This window comes from Panthera leo, chromosome E1 (genome assembly GCF_018350215.1).
Source record: "Panthera leo isolate Ple1 chromosome E1, P.leo_Ple1_pat1.1, whole genome shotgun sequence".
Classification (NCBI taxonomy): domain Eukaryota; kingdom Metazoa; phylum Chordata; class Mammalia; order Carnivora; family Felidae; genus Panthera; species Panthera leo.
This window is the reverse complement of record NC_056692.1, coordinates 31,199,171-31,215,375: the sequence shown is the minus strand read 5'-3', so window position 1 is coordinate 31,215,375 and position 16,205 is coordinate 31,199,171. Positions and strand designations below refer to the sequence as shown.

Sequence of the window (16,205 nt, the reverse complement as noted above, 5' to 3'; positions counted from 1 at the left end):
GTCAGTTGAGCATCTGACTTTTGATTTCGGCTCAGGTCACGATCCCAAGGTCATGGGATCGAGACCTGAGTCCAGCTCCGTGCTGAGTGTGGAGACTGCTTAAGGTTCTCTCTCTCCCTCTCTCTCTCTCTTTCATAAATAAATAAATAGGAAAAAAGAAAAAGATCTGTCCAAATGGTTCGCTCCTTCGTAGTTCTCAGTTCCTTTTGGCAGGCTACTGACATCACCAGCAGCCTAAGCTACAGTAGACTTTCTCTTTAAGATTGTTTGGTTGTAGTGTTTCAGAGAAGGTGAAATATTCTCCTGGAGTCTATAACATAGAATAGAGATTAGGTTGGTGATGTCACAAAAGAGATTTTCAGCAGTGTTAGCAGGCTATATATAGTTATGACTAAAGAAATGGACAAACGGCACCATCTGAAATAGCCACTCACCCTGGTGGAGAATATGAGTTACAGGTATGATCAACCCCATTATAAGGAATGCCATCACATTAAAAATGTTTCATTCTTGGTTTTGCTCACGTAGGTCAAGAAAAATTTAAAATAACAGAAACAGGGGGAAAAAAAAGTTAACCCTTTGGCACCGTTGCAATTGGTTTTGACTTGTGTTTTAAATATAAGACCAAGAAAAAAAATGAAATAAAATATAAGACTAAGGACATAAGTCAGAACAAGCCCCCTTTGATCTCTCTATTCACCTTTCCAGGATCAAAGAAGGGCTTGTAGAACTGGCCCAAGTTGACTGCAGGAAGCAAGGTCTGGAGGGACAGAGAACCCAGTTTATGGCTAGCTGCCATCACCTGGAGACACCCCACTCTCTAGCAGTCTCTGGCATGACTGGAGATTGTTAACATGGCTAATCAGATGTTAATTGAATGCGCAGGAAAAGGAAATAAATTCTGCTTCTGAAAAGCAGCTGGAAAGGGCTTGGACTACTCAGGCTCAGATTTACATTCCAAAGCAGTCCTGAAGCCAAACCCACTCCCTGCCAGAGCAGGAGGAAAACCCCTCTCCTCAGCTTTACTGGAAAACACAACTCCGAGGAGGGAGGGTCAGGAACCCACAGCTTTCATGGAGGCGCCCTGTGGTCCCTCAGGAAATACAGGCGAGACAAAGGCCGCCGGGTCCTGGGGCGTCCCTAAATTCGAAGCCAATCCCTCCTCCTATTTATCACCTCCTTTAAAGGGCAAGGAACACACCTCCTCAGGATCTCTGGGGTGAGGGTGGGGGTGGAAAGTAAGGATTTCTACTTACTCCATTCATTCAGTGGTTAAATATTTATTTTGTGGTGACAGACACTGAGCTAAGCGGTTTATATCCCTAATTCTCACAATAATCCTCAGATCTGTGTTATTAACCCGATTATTTCCTTCTCTACAAAGCGGAGCAAGAGGCGCAGAGCACAGCAGCAACTTGTCCTGTAAGCGGTGAAATCAGAGCCTGGGTCTCTAATCTCCAGGCTGTGGCCGTTGGGCCGCCGGCTCCTAGGGGCTACAAGCCCACCTCGGTCTCTTGTCGGTGTCCCGCGAGTCCTCCCGCGGGCTCCACGCGGCGGCCACAGCCCGCCCGCGCCACCTGGAGCTGGCAGCGCCGCCTCCTCGCTGGTCCCGCGAGGCACGTGGCAGGTGCGCGGGCGCCCAGTGTCCCCGCCCCCGCGCCCCACGCAGGGTGCCCGGCGCCCCGCAGCGGCAGGGCAGGTCGCGCAGCCTCCGCCGAGCCCGGGAAGCGCTCGAAGAGGAGGAGCCAGGGGCACCGAGCGGGTGGAGTCGGGAGCACGAGAGCGGTGGAGGCGGATTTCCTGGGCCCGGCTCGGTGGGGCTACTATGGCGTTTGGGAAGAGTCACCGGGATCCCTATGCGACCTCCGTGGGCCACCTCATAGGTAAACAGCCGGGGCGGGAGGGGAGAGAGACGCCAGGGCCGGCTTTGGGGGCCCGGGGCCCCTTCCCGCTTGACTCCATTCTCGGCCTGGTCCAACTTGGTGGAAACCCTTCCCTTCCTCCCCCCCCCCCCCCCCCCCCCCCCCCCCCCCGCAACTTTCCCAGGGCACCCGCATCCCACCCAGCGCCTTCGAAGCATTTCTTTGTGGCCGACTCCCTCTGGAACCCCTCCTCAAACTCTACCTCCCTTTTGGTGCTCCCCGGAAAGTGTAACCGAACAGGTGAATCACGCACGTGATTCAGGTGTGGAGTGTTTGGGCCTCTGCAAGAAGAGAGGGTAAACTTCTGTGCCAGGAGAAAGCTGTTCATATCGTACGCCCACTCGAGGGCCCAGTGTGGCTCTGACCTGTTCACCGAAGAGGGAAGAAGCCTCGCGGAGGTTGAGTGATGTGACTTCTGTGTGAGAGGCAGGTCCTTTAAATCGGTCCTCTCTGGCGCCAAGCCCTTAACAAGCTGAGTTACTTTTTGTGAGTAAACAAAGAGAATGAAAATGCCCAGCACTGGAGTGAGGGAAGCGGGAGCGGAGGAACAGTCGGGGTCGCAAGAGGCCTTTGGAGGCACCACGCAGGTATTTGCCTAACTCCTTCCTTTCATCTGTGGCTGTACTCTGAATAATGTACCGGGAAGCAGAAACCAGCGACTGGATTGCCTTACCAGTGCCCTCTCCCTTCCTCCCTTCTCAACGCCTCCCTCGGGGAACCGGGTGTGGCACGGTGCCTATGGATGCCAACCAAGCATGCTAAATATAATGTCAGGAACTTAGTGGGGTGACGAAATCCTGAGAACCAGGTGGTTACAGTAAGGAGGCTCAGATTTGGGCAGTTTTGACTGCAGCTCCATTAACAGTGGGGAACACCCCACCCGTCCTGAACCTTAGTTCCCACATCTTCATAAGGGGGTGAAAGTAACCATCACCGAGGGGGGAGATGCTTTCTAAACTGTTGCTGGCTATATCCCTATCGGACATTAAAATGAACTTTGAGTGGATATAGATTCAGACTGTGTCTTCATAGGCTGATGATTTAATGTTGTAAATATTTGCTGACTGCCAGCTATACACCTGGATCTGGATGAGGCAAGGGTGAGACATGGTCCCCACCCTCACGGAATGAGCAATCTTGTAGGTAAGACAGACACATTATGTAGTAGCTACAATATAGTACCCTTGCAATATAAGAAAACTGTCAAACAAAACTTATGGAACGGGAGAAACTGACTTTGTCATGGCTTTTGAAGGGTGAATAGGAGTTTTCTAGGAAGAAGGGAAGGTAGGAGGAAGCGCTTGAAATGGGAGCAAGGAATCTGGCAGAAGGAACAATAGTAGGTGTCTAAATGACAAAGTTGGTCAGCTCTGTCGATGGAGTGCCAAATTCAAATGGTACTTTTCCTAGATACGGAAACAGACTAAGCTTTGGGGTTCTTCCAACCAAACCCTTTTCTTCCTTCCTCTTCATTCTCCTTTTTAACTTTTTCTTCATTCCCCCTAGACCTAGTGTTTTCATGCTGAGGATCTCCTCCTCCCATGAAGGAAATATATTGAGCTCATTTAGGTTGTGTTCTGTTACTCTTCCCAGATGGCATTTTATATTCTTACCAAGAATATCTGGAGAGGGAAAATTATCTGATTGTTTAATGATGGAGTTCCAGGTGCAGAAGCACTCTAGTCTGCCTGGTGCAGCTTTGGTTAGTAAAGGTGCTGGGAGTGACCTTGCTCTAATGCTCAAGGACACATACAATTTCAGTAGTTCTGATCACCCTCTTTCTCAGTATGCCCCTCCCCCACTCTAGGAGACTAAATGACTTAAAAAAAAAAAGCAAATAAAAATGGACATCAAATAACTGAAATTTGAGTGCTAGTTCTACCTTGTACTGGCTGTGTAGCCTTAGGTAATTTCCTTAACTTCTCTAAACTTCTGTTCGTCATCTGTAACAGTGGGTTAAATGAAGTTGCGTAAGGTAAAATACTTTGCACTATGCACTTCACTTTGTGCACCACTCAACAGGTGCTTGTCCTCAGAAAGACAGGCAGGCAGATGGAGGTTTAGCTGGCCTGTCTTGGCCCTGCAACCTGAGTATTGTGCCTGTAGCTTTTATTAATAGGTCCATTACTGCTGTAATGGCAGCACTCTGAACTTGAGTTCTGATTGATTCCTGAATTACTGGGAATTGCTCAGAAAAAAAAAAAAAAAATCTCTTTTGTCTTTTGGTAATATAAACTTAATGGTACTTGCTAGTAAACCCCAAGCAGATTATTTTGGGAAGGTCAGACATTTCTTCTTCTGTGTTAGCTCAGACTCAACACAAGAGCTTTTCTTTGCAGAAAAGGCTACATTTGCCGGAGTTCAGACTGAAGATTGGGGCCAGTTTATGCACATCTGTGACATAATTAACACTACCCACGATGGGTGAGTACAGTGTGTGGTGCACGAGTTTACCTCTGATAAGAAGCATCAGGACTACAACACATTTTCTCTTGAACACTCTTTGGTTTTCTTGAGTGTTTTCGTCACCCCTTGGGCACCACTATCTTTTGAAGGTGTGTCTAGTTGAAACATTAAGACGGCTGCTTATTTCAGTGTGTGGAATACTTGAGAATCCATTATAATTTTTCTCTTTGCCTTTTCTTCAGTAGTTTCAAATTTTGTCTTTGTGAAGCTCAAATTCCTTTTTCTTCAAAGAAAGGAGAAGTTTTTCCTTCTTTAGAAATTCCCCCTGCTCTGCCAGTATTTTATGTTACTGTAACTGAAAAATATTATCCAGAAGCTAGTAAACTCCTACCGGTGACCTGTCCTGGGCAATTGTCATTATTTATTTATATATTTTAACATTTATTTATTGTTGAAAGACAGAGTCAGAGCGTGAGCAGGGGAGGGTTAGAGGGAGAAGGAGACACAGAATCTGAAATAGGCTCCAGGCTCTGAGCTGTCAGCACAGAGCCCGATGCGGGGCTCGAGCTCACAAACCACGTGATCTTGACCCGAGCCGGAGTCAGATGCTTAACCGACTGACCCACCCAGGCGCCCCAAGGCAATTGTCATTATTAACCGGGAATTAACCTAGCAGCCTTTTTTTCTTCTCCTTGTTTATGAGACAATTTTTTCTTAATGTCAACTGGCCCACGTTCATGCTGTGTTCTTAAATGGTGTGCTTTTGTTATACGTTTTAAACTTTAGGGAATTGAAGCTTTAAATAAAATCATTAAGGTCAACTGTTTTGTGAATTTAGTCTGAATTACAGATTGTTATAAGGGATACAATTCTGTTACTTTTTCTGTGTACATTAAACTGATAACTGATAGCAAAAAGATTTAGTCTAGTTTATGTTGATTGTTGACGAAGAAAACATTATACGTAATTGTTGATTATATTAATTGACTGTACTTTAAGGTGTTTATGGTGTTTTCCCTATCATCTTGTTTACCATATTTGGTTCCTCTGGCCTTTTCTTCACTGATAATACTAATTTCTTCATTGATAATACAAAAAGGGAATCTCAAAGTAAAATGTTTCCTTTCAAAAAAGTACCTTTATTCTTAAACTTTTCTAAGCATTTAATCTTAGATTTTATGTATGACTTTTTAGAAATACATATAATATCTATATATTTATAATAGTTATAATTCTAGGTAAGCATATGTAATTGTCCTATAATAGGAATTCTATCCATGCAAACACAGACAAAATTGGAAGGTAATGTAAAAAGGATTTGTATCTTTTTTTTCAGTTTTGTTGAGCTATAATTAGCAAACAGCACTGTAGAAGTTTAAAGTGTACAGCATGATGCTTTGACCTGTATGTATTGTAAAATGATTACCACAATAAGTTAACATCTGTCACCTCATACAGTTAACAAAAAAAAATTGGGGGCCTCGTGATGAGAGCTTTTAGGGTCTACTCTTAACACCTTTCAGGTATCCCATCAGCAGTGTTAACTATAGTCATCATATTATACTTTACATCTCCCAAGAAGTGATCTTCTAACTGGAAGTTTACCGTACCTTTCAATCACATCAAAGTAAATTTTGACCCTCTGTTTCTACATAATTGTTCCTTTTATAATGTAAAATTGTAGCCCATCAGAAGCTGACCTACTTAGTTATAATTCCTCCTATATCCCCTTCCCTCTAGGGTGCTCAGGAAATAGTCTTAAAAATGGTAACCTTCATTGTTTTGGAAATTACATTTCCTATAAACCAGTTTTGTGCAGTTATAGAAGGATATGGATATGAATACATTTCATGTGTAGTGTTTTCTGAGGAATACTGGTATGTAAATATTCTATTTGATTCTTAAGGGGGTAGATGGTATTGTCTGCCTACGTGTATGAGGAAACGGGTGTGAGAAGTTAAGTAATCTGCCCAGGGTCACACAGCAGAACCAGGATCTTGGTCTTCTCTTTCCACGATGCATATTGATTTTCAGAGACTTCTTATTTTTGGCAATGCCTAAATTGATGATTCCATTGTATTTATTGCTATAGGCCAAAAGATGCAGTAAAAGCTTTGAAGAAAAGGATTTCCAAAAACTACAATCATAAAGAAATCCAGCTTACCTTGTCAGTAAGTATTTTTAATATTATGATTAAGACTCTAGGATTTCCCAAGCTATAGTCACATTTTTAGTTTGGAGTAAACAAAACAAAACAAAGAAACATAGATAGATAGATAGATAGATAGATAGATAGATAGATTGATTCTGGGATAATAGGTTAGCACAAAGTTATTTACCATATGGATTAAAACTGAGAATTGCAGAATTGAGAGAGTTTTGCTGATTGTAATAGCATTTAATTTCGTGGAGAGCGTGTTCCTGGAAAATCAGCTTTTCCTGCTCAGGAGATGGGAACTGGTAATTCAAAACTTGTAGACACTGATCCAGTCAAGAAGTCTGTCTATGTGTTACCCATGGGGAGAATTGAAGTCTTGAAAAATGCTTCCCTGTTAGCTTTTTACCTCACTTGAACAGCTCTGTGGAATTCTGAGGTGCTGGCAGCTCATTAAGTTTCAACCAACCTCCCCTGCGTGGTATAATTTGGAGAGTGTTCTTTGTTCATTTAAAGAGTGCTGTACACCTTACTGTCTGTGACTTGGGTGTGGGCATTTATTGGATGCCTTCCCGTTTCCACCCCCTACCCCCATCCTGGGCCATAGGATCTCTTCAGTCACTTCCAGTGAGTTGCCTTTTTCACTAAGGTAGGTTTTGTAAGCCCTGCCTGCTGCCCAAGAGTGCCTGCATGCCTTTGTTTACCTCAGCCAAGCCCCAGGCCACAAGGTTAAGGACCTAATCAGCCAGTATCACCCTCCCCTTAGGGGCTCTGGGAGTATTTATCAAGAGGACTATGGGACTGAGGTGACCACAGCTCCAGTGTTTGAGTTTCAAGGGAAGAAAACTGCCATCTTGCTTGAGAAGATAAATGTATGCCACCTTCTATGTTTCAGCCTGTGGTATTATTTCACCTTCTTACAGGTGTTTATATGCTGGATGTGTCTTTTTCTCTGTTGTGCCCAGCCTTCTTGGCATTTCTGTGGTTTCTTCTTATCCCTATCTCCCTCTCTGTTTCCATCCTGGTTCCCTTTTCTGATGATGAGCTGGGGAGAAGGTGAGGTTATTCTAGAGTGTTGTCTCTTCTGGCCCTCCATTTCTCTTTGGGTTCCCACTCTTTCTTCCCTTTGGGTAGTTCGGTATCTAAAGCCTTACTACCAGCTACCTGCCTGTTCCCATTACCTGTTCCACCTCTGATAACTGTACATCTTCCACCTCGTGTTTTCCATACCAGAATGTGAGAACAAACAAATCTAAAACCTGTGCCAAAGTAAGGGGAGGGGGGAGTCATGGGTTGGGGGTCAGAATAGCCCCTCATTGTTAGGTCAGAGTTCATTAAGGTACCTACTTCTTGGGTTTTCTTTAAATAGGCCTTTGACTCTTGATAGCTTCATGTAGATTTGCCCCAATCACTTCATTTCCGACTACTCACTGCGTTGCAGAGGTGTTTATGGCTTCAGAACAGACTTTAATATTAACTTATGAGGGAAATTAGCCACAGAAAGAATCATCCAATGTCTGTCAAAGCAATTACATGTTTACCAATGAATTCTTTAAAAATGGATGCCCATATGTGACACTTCCATTTTATTACTCTGAAGTGATGAGAGCCTGTCAAAGTCAATTATAAACGTTCTTTGAATTATGTGTCATTTGGGTTCTCCATGGACTTCGCTGATCTTGATTAGGTCTTTGATGGGATTGGACTACACTGCAATTTCCTACCATCAGTTGGTGGGGCAGTTTTGTCAAGAAGCCAATAGATTGGTTTTTTAAAAAGCATTTTGTTATCAAACTTCATAACTCTTAGCCAGAGGCTAGCCCTTTGAAAGCGACCATTGTGATAAGTCTCAGCAAGATACTATTATTGTCAAGTGGAAAGTGGTTGAACAGGTTCCTGGGAATCAATTAATTAATAGGCCTTTGTGGAACACCACCTAGATGGTGAGTTGTGGGGGCTTCAGAATTTGTGTAAAATGTATCTGTTTATCCAGGAGCTCATTGTAGGGTGAGCTCATCCCCTGGGATGGCCATACCTCTGTGGGGTCTTCAGCTCTGGATGGCCCCAAAGCCTGGTTTACTATGTTTGGTTTAGAAATTGCAAGAAATAAAACTACCAAGTAGCTCTTTTTCTTCCAGTTTTTCTAAGAAGAATATTTATATCTGCTAGTCAACATATTCTCTCCTGATAGGAAATTATCCATGGGAACAGATGATCAAAATCGTTACCATTTATTAAGGTCCTGCTATCTGTGTGGCTCTTCATATACATTATATTTCATTTAGGCCTTACAAGAAGTCTCTAAAGCGAGGTATTATGGCTCATTTTGCAGATGAGAAGACGGAGGCTTGGAAGGATAAACAACTTGCCAAGTCCAGCACAAAAGGAGATTAGTGAGACCTACTCTTTAGTCCTACCAAGTCTCTCTTGGTCCCTTGGCTTCTAGGTTCTCTATCCCACCTGAGATTATGGTGTCTATTTCCAGAGATAGGTTATCTGAACATGATCTGAACGCTTGAATTGTACCAAAGCCCAGTTTCAGAATGTGTAAAAGCGGGGTATTTTTCTAGTTTGGCACAATAGGTTCTATTGCTTATCTCTGTGGGCTCTGGGGTGAAAAGAGGTACCGGTGACATAATGAAAGAGGTGAGCTAGAAGTAATTAGTCCTGAAATTGTAGATTCCGATGGGGAAAACAAAAAGGGCCGTGATTTGTGATCTCCATATGTTAACATTGTCAGCATTTTATGTTGACTGTCTAATTTTATGCATGTAACCTCCTGGGAATGTTACCCATTACCATCAAATCTCAGTGATCCCAAAGATAAAAATCGGTTTGTGAAATATTTAGTAAGAAACTCCCCATTCGTTTCACCATTAGGGAAAGTGAGACTTGGAGGCTATCTTGTCTAATGAGACTGCGTAATGGGTTGAATGAAGTATTTGTACAAATTCCCATTGAACTAGTGGTACTTTTCCTCTCCGTGTTTCACCTAATAACTCACCACAGTGCATCAAGCAAAAATTCATTTGTTATGCAACTTCTTTAAATTTTCTCTAAATAACTTGCTCTAAAATATTCATTTATCTCGGTAGGTTTTGGATTTTGTTTTCATTTTCCTTTGCTTTAAATATTTTCCATGCTTCAGATAGCTGGCTACCTGTGTTCAGTTTTCTGATTGCCTTCTTAGCCACATTGCCCTTAAAACCACAACTCTCATACCTTCTTTGTATATTGGCACTCCAGTGACCCAGCACAGAGCATAGTGGAGAGTCCATTTTCAGGGCTGCTTTTCTGCAGAGACGATCATGCCTCTCCCAGTCACATCACGCTTTCTGTGACCTCTCTAACCTGAGAGGTGGCAGCATGGAAAATAGAAATTTAATTTTTTTAGATCCCTTTGAGAAATCTGCTTTCTGCATGCAGTTAGTTCTTCAATACCGGCTCATTTTTTTTAGCCTGACTTCTGCTTATGTTGCTTGATTGAAAATGGACCCCCCCACCCCCCAAGGTGACTAATGATCCCACTAATCCACAAACCTAGCGAGTATTTTTCATGTCCTATTCTTAGCTATTTTGACATGTGATCCTTATGGAAACTGCCCTCTTTTGACTTTACCAATATTATGTTCTCTTTATGCTTCAGTTTCCATTAGTTGCACTTTGATCTTTGATTGTCCTTATGGAGTTTTCTTCTGGCATGTGTGATTGGTGAACCCCAGTGTTCCAGCCATTCTTCCCTGCTCCCCAAACACAGCCTTGGTTTCTCACGTGAGGCTTCCATCCCTTCTGAGCTGCAAATGTGCATGTACAGCTCTCCGTTAAATGTCTCAAATGTTCTCACCATCTATTTTGCCTTCAGTCTCTTGGGCTGCTATAACAAAACTACCATAGGCTGGCTAAACAATAGACCTGTATTTCTCACATTGTGGAGGCTATGAAGTCTAAAGTCAACATGCCAGCAGATCCAGTGGCAGGTGAGTCTGCTTTCTGGCTTGTGGATGACCATCTTGTCGTTGCCTCCTCTAATGCCCAAGAGAGATCCTCTCCGTCCCTTTTAAAAAAAATTTTTTTTAATGTTTATTTTTGTTTTTTAATTTTTTTAAATGTTTATTTTTGAGAGACAGAGACAAGAGTGCAAGTGGGGGAGGGCAGAGAGAGAGGGAGACACAGAATCTGAAGCAGGATCTAGGCTCTGAGCTGTCCACACGGAGTCTGATGTGGGGCTCAAACTCACAAACCGCGAGATCATGACCTGAGCCAAAGTCAGATGCTTAATCAGCTGAGCTACTCAGGCACCCCTCCTGTCCCTTTTTATAAGGGTACTAATCTCCTTGCTCAGGGCTGCACCCTTGTGATCTAATTTCTTCCAAAGGACCCACTTGCACATCACATTAGGGATTAGGTATGTCAACCTATGAATTTGGGAGGGACACAGACATTCAGTCCCTGGTACCATTAAACTCAAAATATCTAAATTTCAGCTCCTTATTTTTACCACAGACCAAGCCTACTACTCCAGTCACTTCCAAATTTCCATTCGAGGGGCCATGAATCTCATGCAGAATAACAGTGACTTCACATTCAGCCATCCTTTTCCTACAAACATCAGTTGTAAAGTTACACTTTCGTGATTCTCTGCAGTCTTTCCTTCCCTTTCCTCGTACCCACATCATCCTGGTTTAGGCCTTTGTGCCTTGGTTCTGTACTAGTGGGTCTCTACTGGATTCTCCGTCCTTCCAGGTGCCTGCTGTAGAGTGCTGCTTGAACACCTTCCCACAGGATTTGTGGACATTAACCTTCTTCTCAAGTTCAGAATAGAGGTGTGATGGCGACAAACAAGGACCCTTCACTGGCCTCTTAGTGCAGTGGCCACACTCTTCTCATTCACTGCCATGCGTTTCTGTATAGTCTGTATGATGCTGCTCCAGACTTTATCCACCCTACCTCCCCAATGAAGTCTCCCCACATGAAGAAGCCCCTACAAACCAGAGTACTCATTTTCCTTCTGAGATCTCCTATGCTTTGTCACCTATATGTATGTATGTATGTATTTTGATACCATTTGCTCTCCTAGAATATAGCTCTACATTCATTTTTTCTTAACTATTTTTCAAAGCCCAACTTAGGACCACCTTTTTTCAAAAGTCTTAAAACCACCTGGCCCTACATTATCACTTGGCCCTAATTTACCTGTCCATAAAGGTCTGTAGCTAAGATGACTGTGTAATTTATCATCCAGACCAGGACAATTTTGAGAATGAAAAAGATCATTAGTAAAGCTGGGACAACAAGAATATACCAGAACTTCCCTGGAAAAACTAGGACAAATGTCATCCAGTCTGTAGCCCCTGTGTCTGTAGCACTTTACATTTGGCCCTTAGCATTTACTACCAAGTACTGGTATTTAATGGTTTTAATGCTCTGATGATTGTGTCCCGACTCCCCAAGAAATCTGTCCCTCTGAGCACTTACATCATGCCTTCTACTTCTTCACATTCCTAGAACCTCATGCTTTATCATCTATTTTAGTAGACCATAAATTCTGTTTAATTAGGATGCTGGTGGAAATCATTACTTAGCGATTTTTACCTTCTATGTAGGAGGGTGGTTTTGCCAGAGAGATATAATTAAATTTAAATTTTCTCTCTAATTTAGCTTATTGACATGTGCATGCAGAACTGTGGTCCAAGTTTCCAGTCTCTGATTGTGAAGAAGGAATTCGTTAAAGATAGTCTGGTTAAGCTGCTGAACCCCAGATACACCTTGCCCTTAGACATTCAGAATAGAATCTTGAATTTCATTAAGGTAAGTCTATTGTATGCCTTATGGGATGGAAGGCCTCTAAGATTAGAACTGTAATTATGTACGTCCTGATCGGTCTAGTGACCCTTTTAGAAACCTAGGATTGAGCCAGAAAGCATCTCACTCTTTTATTTTCCAGGTAATAGTAATTTATTGGTATTGGATGGTGCCCTATTTCTGAAGAATTTTTAGTTATTTCTGTACTTTTTCTCAGTTTCTGTCTTATTCGTGTCTGATAAGAGAGTGATGTGTATACTTATTTGGCAGATAGGGAAACTGTTCTGGAGTAGATAACAGACTGCTTTCAAAGTTATTTGGCAAAGGACCTACTGATGCTATTTTAGAATCTGTCTATTCTGGATTCAGTACAGCAAAAAACAGTAGTACCTATTCCAGGGTTTCACTAAAATGCTGAGGCATGGGAATCTGATGATTAAAAATTTATTATTATTTTAGTCTCTGAAAACTTTTTTTTTTGTCCATGGCATTCAAAACCAACTTTCTCTTAGGAGGATACAGAATTGTCAATCTCTCATTTTCTGTCTCCAGCTTACAAATTGTGTTTTGATTTTGCTGTTGTTTTAACTCTGGAATGATTTCTTGAATTCAGACTTGGTCACAAGGTTTCCCAGGAGGTGTGGATGTAAGTGAAGTGAAAGAAGTGTACCTTGACCTTCTTAAGAAAGGTGTTCAGTTTCCTCCCTCAGATGCAGAGGCTGAAACAGCAAGACAAGAGGTAGGAGGCCCTTCTTCAACTGCTACAGAATAAGATAGTCTATTATATGACTCTTTTCTCTTAGAAAGGGACAACTCTGCCTCTATCCAACTTAAACAAAAAGATGGATTTATAAGAAGGCTGTTGCAATATCTCCTAGAATAACCAAGCCACAAGAAGTTGGTGTTAACTGGATCTTTAAAACAGAGAACCAGGCACTCAAATGTCATTACTTGTTTCTCATTGCAGACTATCTTTTCCCACATAGTAGACCTAGCTCTCAAATTTTCATGTTAGAGCTTTAACTTTTTCAGATTCCAAGCTTAGAAACCTTGGAAAAGGGACCAACATGGGTCAGTCTTCTGCTTCTGAACAAATTAACTGAGATCATATAAGAACAGGTGGCTCCAGAGGGAAATCATTTGGGTAGACTAGAGGAGGGGGCCGTTTTCAAAAGAAAGAACTTGTGCTAGACAGGCAAGGGTCTCCACCATGGGGAGTCATCTGTCAAACTTGTTATTAATCCTGTGTCTATGGAAGAGTTTCTGGATATTCACATATGTTCTTTCTCAAGTTTGCAAATAATTTTTGCAAATTAGCTTTTGAACTTGTAACACTTTGAGTACTGATTATAATTCAGCTCTTGCTGTAATTTCCACAGTGTGAAAAACAGTCCTTCTTCCCTTCTGTAGATTGAGGAGTCCTGCCTTGATGGAAAAGTAGTTCATGTGTATACCTGAAGTCTGATCTTTGTGGAGGCTTTGTCCTGAAGGCTAACTCTTCTACTTGTGCAGGCTGTTCCCTGGCCCCTAGCCACCTGCCCCAACCTTTTACCTGCATGAGTCTGCTCACCACACCCCTTTTATTCTTTCTTCCAAAGTGTAATATAGTAGTGGCCTAGGACCTCTTACTCAATTGCTCAGTATGTGCTTTGGGGTATATATAATATGGGAGCATGTTAGGCATATTCTACTGTCGGCTAAATTAAACTCCCCATATTTACAAGATTTCTAGGTGACTTCTGTGGACCTAATGTCAAAACACTGGCCTGAGCCCTGTGCTTCGGGTTCTCCACTCAAGGTTGGAAATGAGGCATTGCCTCGGGGAAGCATTCATTAGTGGAGAAAGGAGATGTCTTGCCAGTCATGGCTTAAAAAGACTTGACAAGAATTGATTTAGGATTTCTTTTTAAAAACCTAAAGAGAGGGCAATAATCTCACATGGCAATTTATCTTGTAGATTCTTGGTATAAACTAAGAGCACTTTATTTATTGTAATTTAGTTAATAATTGTAATAGCCATCTTTTATTGAATACTTTTTATGGATACACTATTAGTACTGTTCTCAAAATGCTGGTTAGGTTGGACACTTGACAATCGACTTTGGGCCAACACCCTCTACCCAGGACTTTAGTTAAGAGGAGCAGTTGAGCCATCTGAATAGAAAAGCTGGGCTTGGGGTGGCTGTGTTAATTCCAATAATAATATTTCCATATTTCACATTGGTAGACCGCTCACATCTCGAACCCGCCATCATCTGTTCCATCCGCACCAGTTCTTCCTACTGTGATTGTTCCCAAGAGCTCTACTATTACATTGGTCCCAGAACAGGTAACAACAGTGACAACTCTACTTATTGATGACTCTAAGTTATCAGCACTTCATATGCAGTTTGTTTGTTCTTCACATTGGCTGGTGGAGGGAGGCACATTATTACCCTCCCTTTACAGAGGAGGGGACTGAAGCTTAGTGATACTATGTGACTTATCATGGTTCAGTTCTAAGTAGAATGAATCCTGTGGATTCTGTCTGATTCTAAAGCCCAAGCTCTTAACCATTGTGCTTGGTTAGTGGTTGTCTTTGTGGAGACTAGGTTGTGGAATGGATCTTGTGTTGACTAGCCGATTCCTGTTGATCCTACTAGGACTGTCTATAATATACCATTCCAAAGACTTTGGTAAGTGGTAGTCTTATTTCTAGCATTAACTGGGCCAACTGAATTACATTTACTTTGTTGTCTATATCTGTTTATCAAAGACCCAGATAACCAGTTATTATTGATACTTATTTATGTTTTGCTATAAGGGAACTATCATTTAAAACTTTGAATTATTCAGTATTCTATAAAAATCCATGTGATTGATTTCTCTTAGAATTTAATGCAAGAAGAAAAAAAGTTTTTCTCTCGATTTTTTTCCTCCCTTTTCTAACACCATGGGAACTAGAAAATGCTAATTTTTTTTCTTCCCATTGGTTTTGCTGCTGACATTTGCCATTTTGTCCAGGTTCCCGTAATAGTCACCTTCTCCTTTCTCCATATTGGTTCTAATCTGACTTTTTTCCATTCACTTTTGACTTTCTTAAAGCAGATGTCTAGATTTATTATGAGAGATCTCAAGTCCTTTTAGAAGGTAACAGATTGTTGAGGTGCCTGGGTGGCTCAGTTGGTTAAGCACCTGACTTCAGCTCAGGTCATGATCTCATGGTTTGTGGGTTCAAGCCCCACATCGGGCTCTGTGCTGACAGCTCAGAGACTGGAACCTGCTTCGGATTCTGTGTCTCCCTCTTTCTCTGCCACTCCCCCACTTGTGCTCTCTCTCTCCTCTCTCAAAAGTAAATAAGTGTTAAAAAAATGAGAAGATAATAGATTGTACATTTATAAAACAATTAGATATTTATATAAATTTGAAAATATTAAATTTTGCAAAAGACTTTTCTCTACTAGCAAATGTCCTCTTGGTAGCAGAAAACAGGGTAACCATTCTTTATGTGTCACATTGTGATTGTGTTGCTCTCCACAGATTGGAAAGTTGCACAGTGAATTGGATATGGCAAAAATGAATGTGAGAGTGATGTCTGCCATACTGATGGAGAACATTCCTGGGTCTGAAGACCGTGAAGACATAGAGCTTCTGCAGGTGTAGTATGATTTCATGGACAGTCAGTCACACCGTCTCTTAAGGTTTCTTCCATCTCAAGGCTGTAAGAATAACTAATATTATCTAGTTCATTTTCAGTTGATTTCTAAACTTAGCAAGGACATGCCAGGATGATTTTATCAAAAATGTAATAGTAACTTAGACATGGTTCTTATTCTCTCACAACAAATAATTTAACAACATTAAATCAGTTATAGCCTTGGTCGTATACAATCTGCACTAGTCACTAATTGTTTTTTTTTTTAATGTTTATTTTGAGATGG

The 16,205-nt window shown here is 41.9% G+C and overlaps 1 protein-coding gene across 8 annotated transcripts in view; it reads left to right on the top strand.

Annotated features, from left to right (window-relative positions):
- The first annotated feature begins 369 nt into the window (after positions 1-369).
- The window catches only part of TOM1L1 (target of myb1 like 1 membrane trafficking protein), a 47,512-nt gene continuing 31,676 nt past the window's right edge, over positions 370-16,205 (top strand). Inside the window, exons 1-8 of one of the 8 annotated variants that reach the window (XM_042915694.1) lie at positions 370-458; positions 1,385-1,883; positions 4,262-4,346; positions 6,421-6,499; positions 12,142-12,291; positions 12,899-13,024; positions 14,513-14,614; positions 15,805-15,921. In XM_042915694.1, the coding sequence (XP_042771628.1) occupies positions 1,826-1,883; positions 4,262-4,346; positions 6,421-6,499; positions 12,142-12,291; positions 12,899-13,024; positions 14,513-14,614; positions 15,805-15,921 (717 nt within the window). In that variant the 5' untranslated portion in view covers positions 370-458; positions 1,385-1,825. Of the gene's footprint in view, positions 459-1,272; positions 1,884-2,287; positions 2,510-3,044; positions 3,066-4,261; positions 4,347-6,420; positions 6,500-7,268; positions 7,356-10,212; positions 10,461-12,141; positions 12,292-12,898; positions 13,025-14,512; positions 14,615-15,804; positions 15,922-16,205 lie in introns of those variants that run through there. The other 7 variants (XM_042915696.1, XM_042915699.1, XM_042915695.1 and 4 more) reach the window with 7 other exon arrangements.